This window comes from Rhinoraja longicauda, chromosome 3 (assembly GCF_053455715.1).
Source record: "Rhinoraja longicauda isolate Sanriku21f chromosome 3, sRhiLon1.1, whole genome shotgun sequence".
Classification (NCBI taxonomy): Eukaryota; Metazoa; Chordata; class Chondrichthyes; order Rajiformes; family Arhynchobatidae; genus Rhinoraja; species Rhinoraja longicauda.
In genome coordinates, this window is record NC_135955.1 from 62,536,646 (window position 1) to 62,556,857 (window position 20,212).

Genomic DNA, 20,212 nt, shown 5'->3' on the forward strand with positions numbered 1-20,212 from the left:
CTTTGCATTATTTTTGATTGCTTATACACACTGAAAAATGGCACATGCATTAGGATTAGGTGAAGTGAGTGCAATAACCTTCAAATGAACTATAAAACACAGGCATTTTTCAGGTTTACTTTTTAGAATTGGGTTTGAAGTGACATCTGTCTAAATCAGTCTAAATATAAAAAATCATGAGAGAAATAGATTGGATGGATGCAAAAAGTCTCTTGCCCAGAGTAGGGGAATCGAAAACCAGAGGACATAGGTGAAGAGGAAAGATTTAATAGGAATCTGAGGGGTAACATTTTCACACAAAGTGTTGTGGGTGTATGGAACGAGCTGCTAGAGGAGGTAGTTGAGTGAGGGACTATTGCAACTTTCAAGAAACAATTAGACAGCTACATGTATAAGACAGGTTTGGAGAGATATGGACCAAATGCAGGCAGGTGGGACTAGTGTGGATGGGTCATGTGGTTGGTGTGGGCAGGTTGAGCCAAAGGGCCTGTTTCCAAGCTGTATGACTAAAATATCTATTAAAAAAAACATAATAATATGGTATAAACATTGAGGTGGATCTCGATTAGCACAAATATAACCATAGTAACCAGTCCCTTGAATCAGTCATTCTGCCAAGTCATCCTGCTGCAAACTACAAAGTAGAAAAGCTCATTTCGGGACACTGTAATGTTCCACTTACTAGAGGCAATGATGTTGGACGCTCAACCCTGAAATTATTTTCAGCAAGGGATGGATTTGGACTGATATCATCAGGTTTCTCCTAAGAAAAGTTAAACGTACAAATCAAAATTAGAATATTGGATTTGGTACAAACTTTGTTCAAAACGTATAATATATTGACATACAAAATTCTGAGGGTGCGAGATAATGTTGATGCTTCAATTGGCGGAGGTCCTGAACCACGGGACACTCAGGGTTAAGATTGAGATAGAGAAGGAGAAATGTCTCAGGTGTATGTGGCTATTAGAAATTCTCTGCCCCAGAGATCAGTGAATGACAAGCCATTATGTTTACTCAAGGATATGACAACGGTTCTTTTCTACTGCAGGAAAAGCCATGGTTTGAGGAGCAATGGAACACCTTCAAGGGATCTGGGTTCATTCCCTGCTTCTATCCCATGCATAAAAATAAATGTTCTATTGCTACATGCAAGGCTTATTTATTCAAATCCACAGATACTGCAATTACAATGCCTATAATTGTTATCTTTAATTGTTTGTTTTAAGAAGCAAAGGGTAAAATACGATTTATCTGAAATGTGCCATTTTAACCAGCAAGAAATTCAGATAAGGAAAAGCACAATGGCTTGAACCTTCAAACAGGAATTATGATGTAGCTATTAATCCTCATGGAGCACAAATCTCAGCAAACCTCCCCAGCTCTAATAATGAAAAGTTTTGTTGATGAAACCATATCAGCGTAAATCAGTGCAAAAGCAGCTGTGCCCTTGAAATCAAATGGGAAGAAATGGCTGCTGAGACAATGGTAAGCAAACTTATTTTTGTCTTGACTAAAACTGTTGTTTAGGCATATTGTATGTTGAAATAGAATTTAAAAATATTTATTAATATTTCATGTGAAAAAGACTTTTACGATCATTCATTTTCAGTGACGACTTTGGCAGCTGGCGAGTCTGGACATGGGGCCTTTACTGGGCATTAAAGCTATTTGATTGAGGGAGACTCTCCGCTATGTTATGTTGCACAGGCTATGCTAATACTGTATACTGGGGTCCTGGCTCCCAGCACAAGATGGTGCCTGGGGCCACAGCAGACTGCAAGGATCAAGTGTAGGTGACGGATGATTTTGATGCAACTGGAGAAATGTCCCAATGAAAGGTTGGAGATATTTTCAAAGCAAGGCTAAATAAATAGCCTTTATTTCTCTCTCCTTAAATCAAAGATACAAGAAGTCCAGGTCACAGGATGTGACTTGAAAGTGAAGCCTAGTAGAAATCAAAGTTCCACAGAAATCAAATTAAAAATCAGTGGATATATATTTGAAATATTGGGATGCAACATAATCCAGCAAGACCACCTGGATACTTGTAGAACAAGATTTCTAAAAAAAAAATCAATGTATTAGAAAGAAAATCCACCACTGTCAGCATCTGATTCTTAAGTCAACAATTGCTTTGTTGTTTTAATAGGTTGCTTTTCCCAATACTTTTTTTGTTGAAAAATAAGGAAAAAGGACAAACACCTGACTAATGACTCATTTCCTTTTTCTGATATTGATGTTTGTGCTGAATGTCTTTAGCACGAGTAGCTTTTGCAAAATTTAATGTAAAGCTGTAATGTAAAGGAATCAAGATTAGGGACTATTTTAAATGAACAAAGAAAAAAATCAGGGCCATGGCACCTGTTCAGGTCAAATAAGTCAACCTGACACTGAGTTTTAATTGAGTCAGGACGGTGATTAGTGCACAGGCGCTGTCATCTCCACCCCATATCCTCCACCAGAATAGTGAAGAAAAGTTTGAGGTTGTGTTTCATTGAAAATTCTCTTTAATCTCCAGCAAACAAATCTTTAAATTATCATTTTCAATTATCTGTACTCACCTCCAGATGTAAACAAACAGATTTCAAAAGCTTATAGGTTGCATCCCTCGACAGTAGTGAAACAAACATAAACTGCAATAAAAAGTGTGAGGCAGCGATATTAAACTTCAGCAAATTGGGAAGATCGAAATTTAATTGCAAGTCTTTTGCAACCAGTTAAACTATTCTGTAGAAAGTTGTTTTACAACTGGAGACTCACCTTTTCAAGTTCAGTGGATATGCATAGAGCATTTGGCACCAGCAAGGCAGTTTTGTGTTTCTTAATCCGAGTCACAGAGAATGAGGGTATGGTAACCTGAGATGGATAAAGCAACACGGTATTACAATTGTGCAGTTTATTATCAGCTGCCAAATTCTGAAATAATTGAAAATTTTGCTGAGTTAAGTATAATTTTTTTTTTAGGCCACGCGACTTAAGGGATAAATTTTGCAATGCTCATCTCCAACCTATGGTCCTATCTAACAAAGCTTTATACCCAAAGTTTGGTGATTAAGAATTAATTCCAAAAGATTGAGGAAAAACTTGAGAGTTGTCAAAACATGAAACCCAAAATTTAGTGAATTAGTTAGAATATGTGAAAATTACTTTTCATATTTTGAACTGGGATTTAATACCCATTAATTAACAGATTTAGTTTCTACAGGCAGAAATTAAAATCTGCTAAGCCTGTGGTCAGAACAACGAAAAGGTGGACAAGTGAGGGCATTGAAAAACTACAGTCCTGCTTTGACTACACTGTTGGAATTTGTTCAGGGAAGCAACCACAAGCCTCGATGAGTAAACCGACACTGTGACATCCTACGTCAGCTTTTGTGAGGACAGTTGCATTCCCACTAAGACCCAGATCTGGTTCAACAACGACAAGCCCTGGTTCACAGCAGAACTCAGACAGCTCCGCCAGTCAAAAGATGCGGCCTACAGGAGCTGGGATGAAGACCCTGTCGCACTGACCTCTGTAGTCATGAAGACCTTTGAAAGACGTACTGGCCCAGCTGAAAAACATCACAAGCCCCCTGCTGGACCCTCTGCAGTTTGCATACCGGGCCAATAGATCAGTGGATGACGCAGTCAACCTAGGCCCACACTTCATCCTCCAGCACCTAGACTGCAAGGGGACCTATGCAAGGATTTTGTTAGTGGACTTTAGCTCTGCATTTAACACCATTGTGCCAGAGCTACTACACTCCAAACTCTCCCAGTTGACTGTGCCTGAACCCCTCTGTCAGTGGATCATCAACTTCCTGACAATCAGGAAGCAGCATGTGAGCTGGGAAAGCACATCGCAGACCCTCAGCATAGGAACACCGCAAGGCTGCGTACTCTCCCCTCTCCTTTACTCTATCTACACCAACGATTGCACCTCCACAGATTCCTCTGTCAAGCTTCTCAAGTTTGCGGATGACACAACCCTGATTTGACTGATCCAGGATGGGGAGGAATCTGCCTACAGACAGGAAGTGACACAGCTGGCGTCCTGGTGCCATCGCAACAACCTGGAGCTCAATGCTCTTAAGACAGTGGAACTGACTAGATTTTAGGAGAGCTCCCCCTCCCCTCCCCCCACTCATCATCAACAACACCACAGTCACATCTGTGGATTCATTTGTTCCTTGCAACCATCACCTCCAAGGACCTTAAATGGGGGGGGGGGGGACCATCGACTCCAGTCAAAAAGGCCCAACAGAGGTTGTACTTCCTGTGGCAGCTGAGGAAACACAAACTGCCACAGGCAATGAAGGTCCAAATTCTATACTGCCATCGTTGAGTCCATCCTCACCTTCTCCATCACGGTCTGGTTTGGCTGAGCCACCAAGCACGACATATGGAGGCTGCAACGAATCATTCGATCAGCTGAGAAGGTTGTTGGCTGCAACCTTCCCCCAATTGACGAACCTTACAATGCAAGGGCCAGGAAGCGAGCAGGCAAGATCATCTCTGACCCCTCTCACCCTGGCCACAAACTCTTTGAAGCACTTCCCTCTGGAAGGCGACTCCGGACTGTCAAAGCAGCCACAGCCAGACATAAAAACAGCTTTCTTCCGCGAGTAGTAGCTCTACTCAATAACCAAAAGTCTGTAGTCTCTTTTTGCTCTGGTTTATTTCACTCGCATGTTTAAACTGTAATGATGTATTCTTAATGTTTTAAGCTTATTCGTAATTGTTTACTGTATCGTCGTGTTGTTACTTGCGAGCAGAGCACCGAGGCACATTCCTGATACGTGTACATACTTGGCCAATAAACTTATTCATTCATTCATTAATTAGTACAGTAACAGTGTGTTAGACTTCTCACTGAAGGTTGTTCTCTTGACATTTCTGATTAAATGTAATTTTAATGGTCAGTTTTAGCAAGGTCTTCCTTTCTCCCCTTAAAAAAAAAAATTAAACCTTTATATCTCTTCCAAAGACTTTGGAATTAAAGCAAATCCAGTTTTCAGACACAAACAATTTTCCTTGGTATAGAATGTCCTTTTGCAAAGCACAAGTAAAACCTAGAAAATAAAATAATGTTTAATGCAGGGTTTATTCATTAGGCAATACAACATAATACTCTTGCATTTCTGGTTCTTAAGCTAACAAAATGTTATATTGTTCTCAATTTGTTTTCCCCAACATTTTCTTTGGTAAATAGGGAAAAAGTCCACTCAAGAACAAACATCTAACTAATGTTGTTGAATCACCGAATTACTGGCTGCAGGCAAGTTAATGCTCTCAGTTGGGGTAGAGCGAGTAAAGAAACAAAATTGATTCATCGTGTTTGTCTGGGGAGAGGAAGCCAGGCTATGGGCTTGAGTGATTCCAACTGACCAAGAACAGCAGTGTCAGCAATGAAAGGCAATGATAAATAAAGCTGTGCATCTCAAATTAACTGCTGCATCAACTACTGTATGTTCGCAGTGTTTACTTATGAGAAGATAGGAGATACTAGCTAATCATGAAAGCATGCGCTATATGCCAAGCTTTACAGGAAAAAAAAGATAAATGTGAACATGCTCGATTTGATCTTATTTTACCTTCCAGGAGAACAGAGTGGGAAATAAATTGTTTAGCATATACAACAAAATAACATGTGATATGCATGTTAAATTGAACTTCTGGAATTCAGTTCCATCAAGGCCGATTGAATCAAAATGTCAGATGTGGACTTCAACGCACAGGCATTATTACATTACACATTTAAGATATACAGAGAATAACCCTTTACTCGATCAAATTCATTTAGAATGTAGCACTGTGATTCAAGCCAGTGTTCCATTGATGATAGTTGTTAGCTCATTGAAAATATCGAGCTCATGTTGTAAGTTTACTACTTACTTTGTTTTAACGATTCATCCTTTTCAATATCTTTAAAGATCTTATGATAGGTTGCATTTGTCTTCGAAGGCTGGAGGAAAATCAAAGAGAAAAATAATTCATTCTTATTCCTCTATAATGTAAATGGTTGGAGAGAAATATGTAAAAGCATGAGAGCTCATTAAAATCTGGATGCACCATTTAAGAGCCAAGAGTGTTTTACTGTCATATGTCCTAAATAGAACATTGAAATTCTTACTTGCTGCAGCACAGAATATGTAAACACAGTACACTGTAAACAATATGAACAAAACGAGAGAAAAAATTTCAGTGTGTATATATACACATACTCACAAGTACACATATATACACATACATACACAAACTCAAAATACAAACAATAATAGTGCAATAATAATGTCTATTGAGGTTCAGAGCTTATTTGAGGTTGTAGTGTTTAATAGCCTAATGGCTCTCGGGAAAAAAACTGTTCCTGAACCTGGATGTTAGTTTTCAGGCTCCTGTACCTTCTTCCTGATGGCAGGGATGAAATGAGTGTGTGGCCAGCATGGTGTGGATGTCCGATGATGCTGGCTGCCTTTTGGAGGCAGTGACTCCGATAAATCCCTTCGATGGTGGAGAGGTCAGAGCTGGTGATGGACTGGGCAGTGTTCACGACTTTTTGCAGTCTTTTTCGCTCCTGGGCGTTCAAGTTGCCGAACTGTCGAAGTTGAAGAGAATCCTCTCTGACATACCGAACATCCGTAATTGTTGATGTGCTTTATTTATAATTGCATCAGTGTGCTGGGTCCAGGAAAGGTCTTTGGAAATATGCACTCCCAGGAATGTGAAGTTTTTGACTCTCTCCACCATCGTCCCATTGATATAAACAGGATTGTGGGTCCTCATCCTTCCTCTTCCAAAGTCCACAATCAGTTCATTGGTTTTACTGATATTGAGAGCCAGGTTGTTGTGCTGGCACCATTTGGTCAATCGGTCAATCTCACTTCTATACTCTGACTCATCACCATGTGTAATTCGTCCAACAACGGTGGTGTCGTCAGCCAACTTGAAGATGGAGTTCACACTGTGTCCAGCTACACAGTCATGAGTATAGAGTGAGTAGAGCAGGGGGCTGAGCACGCAGCCTTGAGGTGCTCCTGTACTGATTGTTAATGAGGAAGAAGTATTTCTGCCAATTTGAACAGACTGTGGTCTGTGGATGAGGAAGTTGAGGATCCAATTGCAGAGGGATGCGCAGAGACCAAGTGCCGTGAGTTTGGTAACCAGCTTGGAGGGAATTATGGTATTCCACGCCGAGCTGTAGTCTATAAACAACAGCCTGACATAAGTGTTTTTATTGTCCAAGTGGTTCAGTGATGGAGTGGAGAGCCAGTGAGATCGCATCCTCCGTTGACCTGTTGTGACGGGAGGCAAACTGTAGCAGGTCGAGGTTCTTGTTGAGGTGGGAATTGATATCCACCATAACCAACCTCTCAAAGCACTTCATCATCACAGACGTTAGTGTCACTGGTCAATACTTCTTAGTCACCGGTATTATTGATGCCCTTTTAAAGCAGGTGGGAACCTCAGTAGTGAGAGGTTGAAAATGTCCGCAAAAACCCCAGCCAGTTGGTCTGCACAGGTTTTGAGAACTCGACCGGGTATACCATCAGGTCCAGACTCTTTCCGAGGGTTCAGCCCCCGAAGGATCTTCTGACATCGGCCTCTGTGACTGTAATACCATCAGGGCGTATGGGGGCTTGGGAAGGCACATCAGTGTTCTCCCTATCACTGCGTGCGTAGAACGCATTGAGCTCGTCAGGGAGTGATACTTCGCTGACGCTTGAGCTGCCTCCTGGTTTCGCCTTGTAGGAGGTGATGGCATTCAAGCCCTGCCACAGTTGCCAAACATCCACCTCATCCTCCAGCTTTGAGCAGGTCCCTTTTTGCCTTTTTGATGGCCTTGTCAAGGTCGTATCTGGACTTCTTATCGACCTCTGCGTCACCAGACCTGAATGCCCGGGATCTGGTCCTCAGAAGAATGCGGATCTCCTGGTTCATCCAAGGCTTCTGGTTAGGAAACATTCGGAAGGATTTTGTAGGAACACGGTCCTCCACACATTTCCTTATGAAGGCTGTGACGACTGTGGCATGTTCATTTAGGTCCATGGCCGAGTCCTTGAACATTGCCCAGTCTACTGACTCCAAGCAATCCTGTTGTTGTTCCTCTGCCTCCCCAGACCAGTTCTGTGCAGTCCTCACTGCTGTGGTTGCGCTCTTCAGTCGCTGCCTGTTTGCAGGAAGAAGCAGCACCGCTGAATGGTTGGATTTCCCCAAGTGAGGGCGAGTGATGGAGCGACAGGCAGGCTTGATGGCCGTATAGCAGTGGTCAAGGGTGTTTAATCCTCTGGTGCCGCAGGCGACATGTTGGTGGTAGTTTGGGAGTGATTTTTCCAGGTTGGCTTTGTTGAAGTCCCCAGCTATGGTGGTAAAGGTTTCGGAGTACACTGTCTGGTGCTTGTTGACCAAGGCGTGCAGCTCATCCAATGCCAGACAGACATCTTCCTGGGGTGGGATGTAGACTGCGGTCAGGATGATGGAGGTGAATTCCCTCGGGAGGTAGAAGGGGCGGCACATCACCGCCAGATGTTCCAGGTGCGGAGAGCAGGAGTTAGACAGAACTGCCACGTCTGGGCACCGTGAAGTGTTGACCATGAGTCAGACGCTCCCGCCTCTCCCTTTCCCAGAGACCTGCGTGCGGTCCGAACGATGGATGGAGAAACCTTCAGGCTGGATGGCTGAGTCTGGGGGTGAGCCGTGTCTCAGAGCATTCCCACAACTCCCTTTGGTAAAGCAGCCTTGACCTTAAGCCCTCCACTTTATTTTCCAGTGATCATACATTGACTAGTAGGATGGTAGGGAAACGGGGTCGTAGTCTCCAGCGCTTCAGTCTGACTTGTGGTCCTGCCCGCCGGCCACGTTTCCGGACACCACGGAGGCCTCTCCAGTGTTTCCAGGTGCAAAACTTACTGTTCCTGCGATCCTCCACCAGGTCGGGGATTCCCCTGCGATCGGGAATTCCCTTACAGTCGGCAGCTCCGTTGCTGCCGGTAGATCGCAATAGCGCTAATGCGTTAAATGCAATAGCAGCTTGTCAGCTGCATCGCTGGTTTCTGCTGTTTCTTTAAAACAGGTAAGCAGAGAACTATAATATTTGATGATTTTCTGCTGTGCTGCTGGCAACATGTCGCCACACACAGGTGCCATCTTGGATCCAGGATTTTCATCGTATCCCAGTTATCCAGCCATTGAATAACCAAAAGAGTACAGAAGAAATGTGTCCTTGGGTATTGTCTGTGCCAAATGATTTGCTGAGTGTAAATGTATATTTCATTTACTGACTTGGGGAACAAAGTTAGTTGAATTTCTTCACTGTCTGCTGTACCTGCATGCTTACTTTCAGTGACTGATGTACAAGCACGCCCAGATTTCATTGCACCTCCCCTTTTTCTAATTTGACACCATTCAGATAATAATCTACCTTCCTGTTCTTGCCACCAAAGTGGATAACCTCACATTTATCCACATTATACTGCATCTGCCATGCATCTGCCCACTCACCCAACCTATTCAAGTCACCATGCAGCCTCATAGCATCCTCATCGCAGCTCACAATGCCACCCAGCTTTGTGTCATCCACAAAATTGGAGAGGTCACATTTAATTCCCTCGTCTAAATCGTTAATATATATTGTAAATAACTTTGGTCCCAGCACCAAGCCTTGTGGCACCCCACTTGTCACTGCTTGCCATTCGGAAAAGGACCTGTTAATTCCTATTCTTTCCTTCCTGTCTACCAACCAGTTCTCTATCCATGTCAATACCTACCCCTTATCCAATGTGCTCTAATTTTGCACAGTAATTTCTTGTGTGGACCTTGTCAAAGGCTTTTTGAAAGTCTAGATACACCAGGTGCACTGGCTCTCCCTTATCCATTCTACTTGTTACATCCTCAAAAAATTCCAAGAGATTAGTCAAGCACGATTTCCCCTTTATAAATCCATGCTGAATTTGACTGATCCTGTCACTGCTTTCCAAATGCGCTGCTCTAACACCTTTAACAATCGACTCAAGCATCTTCCCCATTATCGCTGGTTTCTGCTGTTTCTTTAAAACAGGTAAGCTGAGAACTATAATATTTGATGATTTTCTGCTGTGCTGCTGGCAACAGTCTGAAAAAGTGTCTCGACTCGAAACGTCACCCATTACTTCTCTCCAGAGATGCTATCTGTCCCACTGAGTTACTCCAGCTTTGTGTGTCTATCTTCCATGTAGTTAAGAATCTAGCAGACCAATCACATATGTCTCAATATGGTGTACAATTCAGAAAACAACTGGCATTATATATCATGGGCAAATGTTGGAGGAAATTCAGTATTCAAGGAACATCTTCATATGAAATCTAGGACATTCAGGATGGTGGATATTGATCAGTCCATTGTGGATATTGACCTCCACAACATTGAAGAGATCTACAGGAAACGCTGTCTCAAAAACTTCATGTTATGTTGTTACATAGTGAGACATTAGTGAGGCCACACTTGAAGTATTGTGTTCAGTTTTCGTCAACCTTCTATAGAAAAGTGTCATTAAGTTGAAAATGGTGCAGAGAAGATTTACGAGAATATTGCCAGGATTCGAAGGCCTAAGCAATAGGGAAAGATTAGGCAGGTTAGGACATTATTCCTTGAAGCACAGCATCAAGAATAGATGGCATAGGTTTAAGGTGAGAGTGGTAAGATTCAATAGCAACTTGGAGTGACTTTTCCTGTCATGTACCTGGCCAAATGTTATTATTGTACCAGCCTCAACTACTTCATCTGGCAGCTTGTCCATATATTTCTGTACAGTGACACTGCAGGTGCCTGACCCTCCAGGATTTGTCAGCTGCCCGTCCCTCCAGGATTTCCAGTGACGACTGTGTGGAATTTGCATGCTCGAACTGTAACCATGTGCACTTTCTACTGTTCTGACTCCTCTCACATTCCAAAGACCTGTTAGCTGTTAGGCTGAATGGCTACTGTAAATTACCCTCAGCAAAGGTAGCTGGTGGGATAATCAAGGGTTGTTAATGAGCATGTGCGAGAGAACAGTTTACAGCAAAGTAGGATTGGTCCAAGAGAAATCAATAGGTTGAATGGCCTGCTACGTCATGAAGAAAAATGAGCAGAACAAATGGACCTACCAGGAAACGCCCTGCCCGAGGTCATTTGTGGCTGGCCCTGATTGGACCTAGTCTTTTCTCGCCTCCAGCTCTTCAACCCCTCCCTCATCACCCTCTTTCAGTCTGACGAAGAGTCCCAACCCGAAAGGTCACCCATCCCTTTTCTCCAGAGATGCTGCCTGACCTGCTGAGTTACTCCAGCACTTTGTATCGATCTTTGGTATAAACCAGCATCTGTAGTTCTTTGTTTCTGTGTAATGTTATACTGTGCAGCTAATGAGCTACGCACTGGTCAGCACATTCAGTGATCGAAATAGATTGAACCATGGCCGACAAACCATATTGTGACCCACAGTAAATTTACAACTGCTGGTCATGTGGAATCTGTGAAAGTCTTAGACTGTCAGATGACACTACAATTGCTTTGGAGCAGGTGAGAAAGGAGAAAGAAAATGATGTGTTTATTATTTTTTTTAATATGACCTGTGTTTGAAAATGCACTATTGTTAGAAGAGACTAAACTATGACATTGGCAGAAATACCGAAAATGTCCAGTTGGAATGTCTATTGCATTGCTCTTTGAGAAAACATCTTTCAAAAGCTTAATAGAAAAATATTCAGATCATAAAGAACTGTATAAAAGTATCATCATAGTAACAAATTCACAGATTACAATTAAAAAATAAAATCACTTCCATGTGCATTTTGCTTTCCTGGTTTAATTATTTTCGTGTAACAGAATACCTTCTGTTTAAATAAAAATGCAGTTTCAAAGGATAGATTAAAAAAAAAGATATGCAGCTAATTAAAGTCTATCACTTTAAATATCAAACTCTTCACATCAAGGAAAAGATTATATTAAGCTACCAATTTTCAGACGAGAATGCATATGGAATATGAATACGCATCTGCAGTAATTAACTGGGTTAATTATTTTTATGATGGGAGTTACATGACAGGGAAAGACAAACAAGACATAAGAGCACGCCGCAAGGATGTGTTCTCAGTCCCCTACTATACTCCCCGAAACACTCATAACTGTGCGGATGGGGCCCAGTCTATCACACAGACCACACTCTCCACCAATTACTCTATCTACATTTCATGCTGCCTCGGGAAAGCAGCCAACATAATCAAAGCCTTGTCCCAACCCAGTCATTCCTTGTTCCCCTGCTGCCATCAGGCAGAAGATACAGGTTTAAAGCACGTACCACCAGACTCTGACACAGCTCCTCCCCGCTCTATTATTAGCTTCTGAATGGTCTTTCGACAAGCTAGGAGACGGTCTGATTAGCTCATTGCGAACATTAGACTTTGTCTCTAGAACTATTGCATTACATGCCGAGAACTCTACTCTGTACTCTGTATCTTTTCTTTTGCTCTACCTATTGTACTTAAGTTTAGTTTAATTTAGTTTAGAGATACAGAACAGAAACAGGTCCTTCTGCCCACCAAGTCCCCACTGACCAGCGATCCCTGCACATTAACACTAACCTACACATACTAGGGACAATTTTACCAAGCTTTTTACATTTATACAAACCTGTACGTCTTTGGAGTGTGGGAGGAAACCGAAAATCTTGGAGAAAACCCATGCAGGTCATGGGGAGAACGTACAAACTCTGTACAAACAAGCACCCACAGTCAGGATCAAACCCTGGTCTCTGGAGCTGTAAGGCATTAGCTCTACTGCTACACCACCATCAAGTTTGGCTTGATTGTATTTATTTATGGTATTATCTGACTTGATTAGATAGCATGCAAAACAAAGCTTTTCACTGTATCACGATATATGTGACAATAATAAACAAACTTAAAACAAAGTAAAATACTCACATTGGAATTTTTCTTCCTTTCAGGTTTTGTTTCAAAGTCTGCAGGACTAGATGGAAAAACTGAATCATAAGTCTTTGATCTGAAAACCAAAAAGTTCTCAATTATTTCTAAGCTGATTAGCATTTACAGTTTTTATGTAAAATCAATAAAGTTGCCTTCTAGTTCTAAACTTTAAATGGCAAGGACCGTGGGAGCGTTGATGTACAGAGGGACCTTGGTTGTGAAGAAGGCATCTGATATTCTTGCCTTTCTAGGCCATGCCATCGAATATAAAGAGTTGGAGCCATACAAAACAATGGTTTGACCAAACTTAGAATACTGGGACAAGTTCTGGTCACCACATTTTAGAAATGGAGGGTTTATTATCACGGAATGCAAGATGTTGACCGCACTACTTATAAAGGTAAAATTATTGTGGGCATATAGAGGATCAATAGAGTCTGTCCCCCACTGCAGAGGAATGTAAAACTGGAGGGCACAGGCTTAAGGTGAGAGGAGAGAAATTTTAAAGAAATCTGCGGGGTAAGTATTTCCACACAGAGGGTGGTGATTATTTGGCACAAGTTGTTACATGAAGTCACAGAGCCAGATACAATTACAATGTTTAATAGGCATTTGGAGAGGTACTTAGAAAAGCTGTACAAGATAGAAGCCTAATGCAGGCAAATGGGCCGAGTGTCAATAGGCATCATGCTTGGCATGGACACGGTGGGTCGAAATGACCTAATTGTATTTGTTGTACAATTTTAGGATAAACAATAGTTGATCACGCAGTAATGTATGCAAAGTTTTATTTAACAATGGCATCGGAACAAGCTGACGCCCATGGAACCAAATTTCAGAGCAGCAGAGGTAGTGTCACTTTGGAATAACATATCTTCCACGCCCCATAGCCTTTGAAACCATGCTGGAGATATACAGAGGAAAAGCGAAAATGGACATTGATGGAATAAATGACAAATAGTGGCTTAGAAGTTGCAATTGTAATGATGGTGAAACTGTCAGCATCATGTCCTTATTTTGCAAAATATCAACAACTTCTGTGACAGGACAAACAGTTAATTGCAGAGATTTAGAAGCAGTTGTCGGACATAATGCATTTCTCTGCAGATTCAACTGATACAGAATTAACGATATGATGAAATTCTACTATTTACAGGTATTTTCACCGTGAAAGCCATTGAGCAATACTGATAGCCTTGAAAAATTGATAGAAGTTTAGACTCATTTCATCCATTCTGGTTTTAAAAAAATAAATGTGATATTTTAGCTTTTCATTATTCCATGCATACTGCCCAGTCTTTATCTCGCCTTTCTGTAAAATGATTAAAAATGCAAATTACAATCAGTACTTTAATTCCTGTTTTAGTCTGTGAGAATTCTTTAATCTGATTGGTGTCAAGTTTTGATGTTTTCACAGAACCCCCATTAATAATACCAGCCTAAATATACATCAGAGTGAAAACACCCTCTGAACATTTTTGAACAACTCTAAAATCAGTGGAGACCATAATTCCTTTGCTGCGTGACTGCAAAATTCAGGCTAAAACCTCCACTTCTCCTGATCCCAAAATAAAAACAGCAGCCAATTATTCCTGTATATAGTTTTTGTTTGTGAAAGGAGAATAATTTATTGATAAAATTGTGTGTGTAAATGAATGACCATCAAATTCACCTGCTGCATTCTAAATAATTGGGAATATTATCTGAACGAAATAAGCTATATAGTACACAAATCAAATACATTCAAAATCCCAGAAGATGGGTTAGACAGGGAAGAGAAGGAAATGTAGAATAGAATTTAGCCGCTGGTTTGATTTACACACAATGAAGGTGGCAACACGTGTGTATAGAGTGGAAAAGAAGCATATTGTATGCTTGTGGTCAAGGCATTGAGTATAAGAGTCATGAAGTCTTAATGCTGGTTTACAGGACTTTGGTCAGGCCTTATTGGGAGTTTTGTGTAGTGTTCTGGTCACACAATTACAGGAAGGAGTATTTGGAGATGGTACAGAAGAGATTTACCATAATAATACCAGGATGAATGTATTAGCTACAAGGAGAGTGTAGGAAGGAACTGCAGATGCTGGTTTAAACCGAAGATAGACACAAAAAGCTGGAGTAACTCAGTGGGACAGGCAGCATCTCTGGAGAAAAGGAATGGGTGACCTTTTTGGTAGAGACTCTTCTACAGCTTTTTGTGTCTATCTTTAGCTAGGAGAGGGTGGACACATTTTGATTGTTTTCTCTGGAATACCCAAGGTTGCAGGGAGACCTAATAGATGTATATAAAATTATGAGAGGCAAAGGGTAGACAGTCAGAACCTTTTCCCCAGGATGGAAATGTCAAAAACTAGAGGGCATAGCCTTAAGGAGAAAAGACAACATTTAAAAAGTGATGTGTGGAGTAATTTTTTTAAAAAAACGTTCAGAGCCTGGAATTCGCTGCCAAGAGTGGTGGTGGAGGCAGGTATAATAGTGGTATTTAACAGGCTTTTAGAGAGGCACATGGTTGTGCAGGGAATGGAGGGATGTGGATCATGTGCAAGCAGATGAGATTGGTTTATTTTGGCATCATGCTCGGCCTTGAAATTGGAGCCCAAGGGGCCTGTTCATCTGCTGCTTTATGTTTTATGTTTAACAAGTTAAACTGCAGAATGCCTATGGAAATTTATGCTAATATTCTAAATAAAGTAAATACCAATTCTGCCACCAGCTTTCTGCTTTCAGTGCATTATAAAATTTAGTGACACAATTTGCTTACTCCGATTTTTTTATACAATATTGCCAAGTTTTATTCTTTGGCATTATTATTCACTGGTGGGTCTCACTTAAAAAAATTTAATGTGGTCAAAATGCCTTATTTAAATCTTTGTCATTCTGATTACTGAACAGAAAAAGGTTAGTGGTGGCAGTGACCATTCCCTATTTGACAGTCATCAAACCGATTGCATACAAGTCTGAAGAAGGGGTTTGACCCGAAACACCACCCATTCTTTCTCTCCGGAGATGCTGCCTGTCTTGCTGAGTTACTCCAGCATTGTGTCTATGTTGCATATAATTCTGTTGGATGGGAGAAACCAGAAATCTAGTGTTTTAATTACCATTCTGAAGTTTTATACTGAAAATTGGAGCAAGTTAATTTTTTGTGTGTAGGAAGATGAGTGAGGAGACAAAACTTAGGCTTCAATAAGACTCGTCTTTTATGGAAGAATATTGCTCAACGTGAATAACGTTATGGAGAATTAAAACACTGAACACAGTGAAGTGTTCTGCAAACGACATTATTTACCACTAGAAACTGTCAAGCAGCGTTTACCTGGTCAGACTAGTTTTCCTTTTAGTTTCAAAGATTTCTGCATCCAGATTCAAAGATTGTAACTGTTGATTAAGCAACTTGCCACTTTTCTTCGTCTTTTCTTCCACTCCTGCATTTTCTGGCTCTGAACTGCAGACAGATTTATCGTTAGATTACTGATCAGTCAAGTACAAAAGAAACATTCTACTAAAAGAAAAATACAGTTCCGCGCAGGTTACCATGGCAATTCTGTTATTGCATTGGTGAATTTTAATAAGGTTCATGAAGCTGAGTGCTTATGGTTCACAACTATCCTGTTATATAATGACATCCATTGATTTCCTGAACAGTGGTGTGCACTATTATAAGAAGATGCGCGACAATATAGCTGTTTCATACGGCCCTCATTTTAATTTCAATCTGTGGGGCCAACATCTGCGAGCTAGCTTTTGGCATGCATCCCGATAAATCTTGCTCCCTCATTTCAGAAGCAGACTTACAAATTGGTTTTATATTGTATGAGACCCATACCAATTGTACAAGCTTTGATACGTGGGACTTAGGCAGCCAGCTGCAACCTGAATGTCTTCATCCAAAATTCAAACTGGCACATTTTCCAAAAGTGTTTGCCAGATAATGATCAAGAATAGCATCCCTTGGTGACTTTCCTTTCCTTACACCAGATGTGCTGAAGACATCTGAGACAACCCAACAGGTTTCCTAGCTGAAATCAGCAAATACAGCACAGGCTGACATTCTACTACTAACTTTTATGTGCAACCATCTGCAGTTAATAGATGTAAAACTACAGAATTTGCCCTGGCTCTCATCAGACAAATTGCTTGTAAGCTTGCACACATTGCATGGGAAAGCTGCAGTTAATTTGCTTTACTGTGTTCTCTATGGTCAGCAGAAAAAAAAAGTAACTTAAAAATTTGGGGTCTTAAAATCGCCTAAGTTACAACCCACCCCATCATTGGGCAGTCTGATCATAGCTTCAGGCGATAATTTAATTAATATATAATCTGACGAAAAATATAACGATAAATAAATGTTATGGGGGGGATCCATTAAAAAAAAAGCTAATCAATAATATATACTGTAAAACTTTAATGACTGTAGGTAATATGCACAACTAAATCAATTCAGAAGGTTTTATTGATTTTTACCCAATGCCAAAAGCCAATTTATAAAATACGTTCAACAGAACACAAGAATCTCAAGAGTTCAATCAACCAACATCTGGCACTGAATCAGGCAAGGAAATATTAAAAGGCAGGCCAGCAGAAGCTTGGTCAAAGTAAATCTTCCAGGAGGAAGTAATGGTTTAGTGGCACAGAGACGCGAGGAGAGAATGAAAGAACTTAGCGCATTAGGAAGCTGAAGGCAAACCATGATTACTTGGGAATGCTCAAGAAGTCAAACTTGGAAAATAAATAAAAGAATAAATAGTTTTGGGACTGGTGTTACGATGGAAACAAAACATTTGAAGACAAGATATTTTAAAATCAGAAAGTTGCTGATCTGGAAACACCTCATTAATACAAAATTCATTATTGTGCAAAGCACATCTTCATGATACATTCACCGGCTTGCAACTAGACGTAAAATTCCACATTAGCCTTATACAAAATTATTTGTCCATAAGCATACTTCAGCTATAAGTTTGAGAGCACATGATGAATGGTGCCCACTGTTTCATTGCTTACTATCTGGTATGGCCTTTTTAAAAACATGCTTTCTATATGCTCATCCTCCATCTTTCAAGTTCAAAAATAACAAGCCTGTCAGGATGTCCCACTGCAAGTGCTTCATGATGGAAGAGTCAGTGTCATAGAGCGATAGTGTGGAAACAGGCCCTTAGTCCCAACTTGCCCACACTGGCCAACAAGTCCCATCTGCCTGGGTTTGGTCCATTGGGTAAGCAGCTATGTGGGTGCTATTGCAGGAGTGTAAAATGTTCCAGCTTGGTTATATTGCTGAGGCATCCTGTTTGGCAGTATGTAGCATTGTTTATGGCTGATCCATCCTCTGATATCAGCAACCAGCGTTCAAAGCTTTCATGTGTTACGAACATCTTGCCACATGGACTGCCCTTTGTTCCCAAGAAAGAAGAGGACACGTAGGTCACTAGGTCACGATGGACACGGAGGTCCCGAAGGACACAAAGATTTATAGGACATTGTAAACTTGCCATATAAGGCAGCGATGGAAAAGTACTGGCACATGTATTACGGGTATAAAATGTGTGTGAATATGAGTTTTCGGAGAGAGAGGCTACACTAGCTGCCTGAGCGTTTCTGAACGCTCCAGTGCCTAGGCTCTCTCCCACCAGGGTGAGTAGAATAAAGAGGTTAAACAAATTCGGTTATCTGACTGTTTCTGTTAATAGGTCACGAACTACAACATATCTCTCCAACTTGTCCTATCCATGTACATGTCTAACTGTTTCTTAAAGGTTGGGATAGTCCTAGCCTCAACTACCTCCTACGTTCCATACACGCATCACCCTTTGACTGAAAAAGTTACCCCTCAGATTCCTATTAAATCTTTTCCCCTTCACTTTGAATCTATGTCCTCTGGTCCTTGAGTCACCTACTCCAGGCAAGAGACTCTGCACATCTACCCGATCTATTCCTTTCATGATTTTATACACCTCTTAAGATCACCCTTCATCCTCCTGCACTCCAGGGAATTTTTCCCACTCTACTCAACCACTCCCTATAGCCCAGACGCTCTGGTCCTGGCAACATCCTCTTAAATCTTCTCTGTACCGTTTCCAACTTGACAACATCTTTCCTATAACATGGTGTCCAGAACTGAACACAATACTCTAAATGCTGTCTCACCAATGTCTTATACAACTGCAACATGACCTCCCAACTTCAATATTTAATACTCTGACTGATGAAGGTCAATGTATCAAAAGCCTTTTTGACCACCTTACCTACCTGCGACTCGACCTTCAAGAAACCATGCTCCTGCACTCCTAGATCCCTCGGCTTTACAACACTACCCAGAACCCTACCATTCATTGTGTAGGTCCTGCCCATGTTAGACTTCCCACAATGCAACACCTCACATTTCTCTGTATTAAATTCCATCAACCAATCCTCAGCCCACCTGACCAATCAAGTTTCACAACCATCTTCACGATCTGCAAAACCACCCACTTTTGCATCATCAACAAATTTGCTAATCTAAAAATGGGAAGGGAAATGTCCCTGATGACAACATAAATGATAGCTGCCATACCAGCAAATGCTGGAAATCTGAAACAAAACAGAATCTGCTGGAAACTCATTAAATCAGGCAGTATCAGTGAAAGAGAAAGGGTTAACATGTTCATGTCCCTTCATTTGCATGGGGACAGAAAAAGCAATTTAGGTGGAACAGTAGATAAGGTGGGGGAGGGATGGGTAGAATTAAAAGGTAGCATCTCTTATACAAACAAGTAAATGTAGTAGCCATTAGGATCAGATTATGCTTCTATGTGTGCGCAGTGTTAAAATCAATGATGTGGTTCATGCTCAGGAGATTAGACTGTTCTCATTTGGAGCAGTCAAATTGGCGATGGGGAGGGGGGGGGGGGGGGGGGGGGGGTTGGCCAGCTCTGATGCAAAAAAAAGTCTGCATATAAGTGGAGTGCTCCAGAGTCTGGAAGGATACAAAGGAAGAATAAGATCTGTGTTATAGTCAGAGACATATGGTGTGGAACAGGCCCTTCAGCCCAAGTTGCCTATGCCAACCAACATGTTCCATCTATACTAGTCCCATAACCTACTAAACCTGTTCTATCTGTGTTTCTGGAGCTTACTTCAAACCTCAGTGTAACAGTGCAGAAGATCACAGGCAAGTAGGTTAGAGAGGAATAGGGACAGGGAATTAACTTAACAGGCAACCGGGGGCTCTAGGTCTTTTCCGAAGACTGTACGAAGTGCTCTGCGAAGCAATCGGCCAACCTGCATTTTGTTTTTCCAATCTGGAGGAGGC

General features: G+C 41.3%; 1 protein-coding gene across 7 annotated transcripts in view; it reads right to left on the reverse strand.

The window, feature by feature from the left end:
- gramd2b (GRAM domain containing 2B) overlaps window positions 1-20,212 on the reverse strand; it is a 101,221-nt gene that overhangs the window by 17,313 nt on the left and 63,696 nt on the right. For 6 of the 7 annotated variants that reach the window (XM_078397002.1, XM_078397003.1, XM_078397004.1 and 3 more), the window contains 7 exons: window positions 16,241-16,369; window positions 12,922-13,000; window positions 5,881-5,950; window positions 4,954-5,057; window positions 2,764-2,859; window positions 2,565-2,636; window positions 683-763 (listed from right to left, as the gene is read on the reverse strand). In XM_078397002.1, coding sequence (XP_078253128.1) covers window positions 683-763; window positions 2,565-2,636; window positions 2,764-2,859; window positions 4,954-5,057; window positions 5,881-5,950; window positions 12,922-13,000; window positions 16,241-16,369 — 631 coding nt within the window. The remainder of the gene's footprint in view (window positions 1-682; window positions 764-2,564; window positions 2,637-2,763; window positions 2,860-4,953; window positions 5,058-5,880; window positions 5,951-12,921; window positions 13,001-16,240; window positions 16,370-20,212) is intronic. The other variant, XM_078397006.1, reaches the window with a different exon arrangement.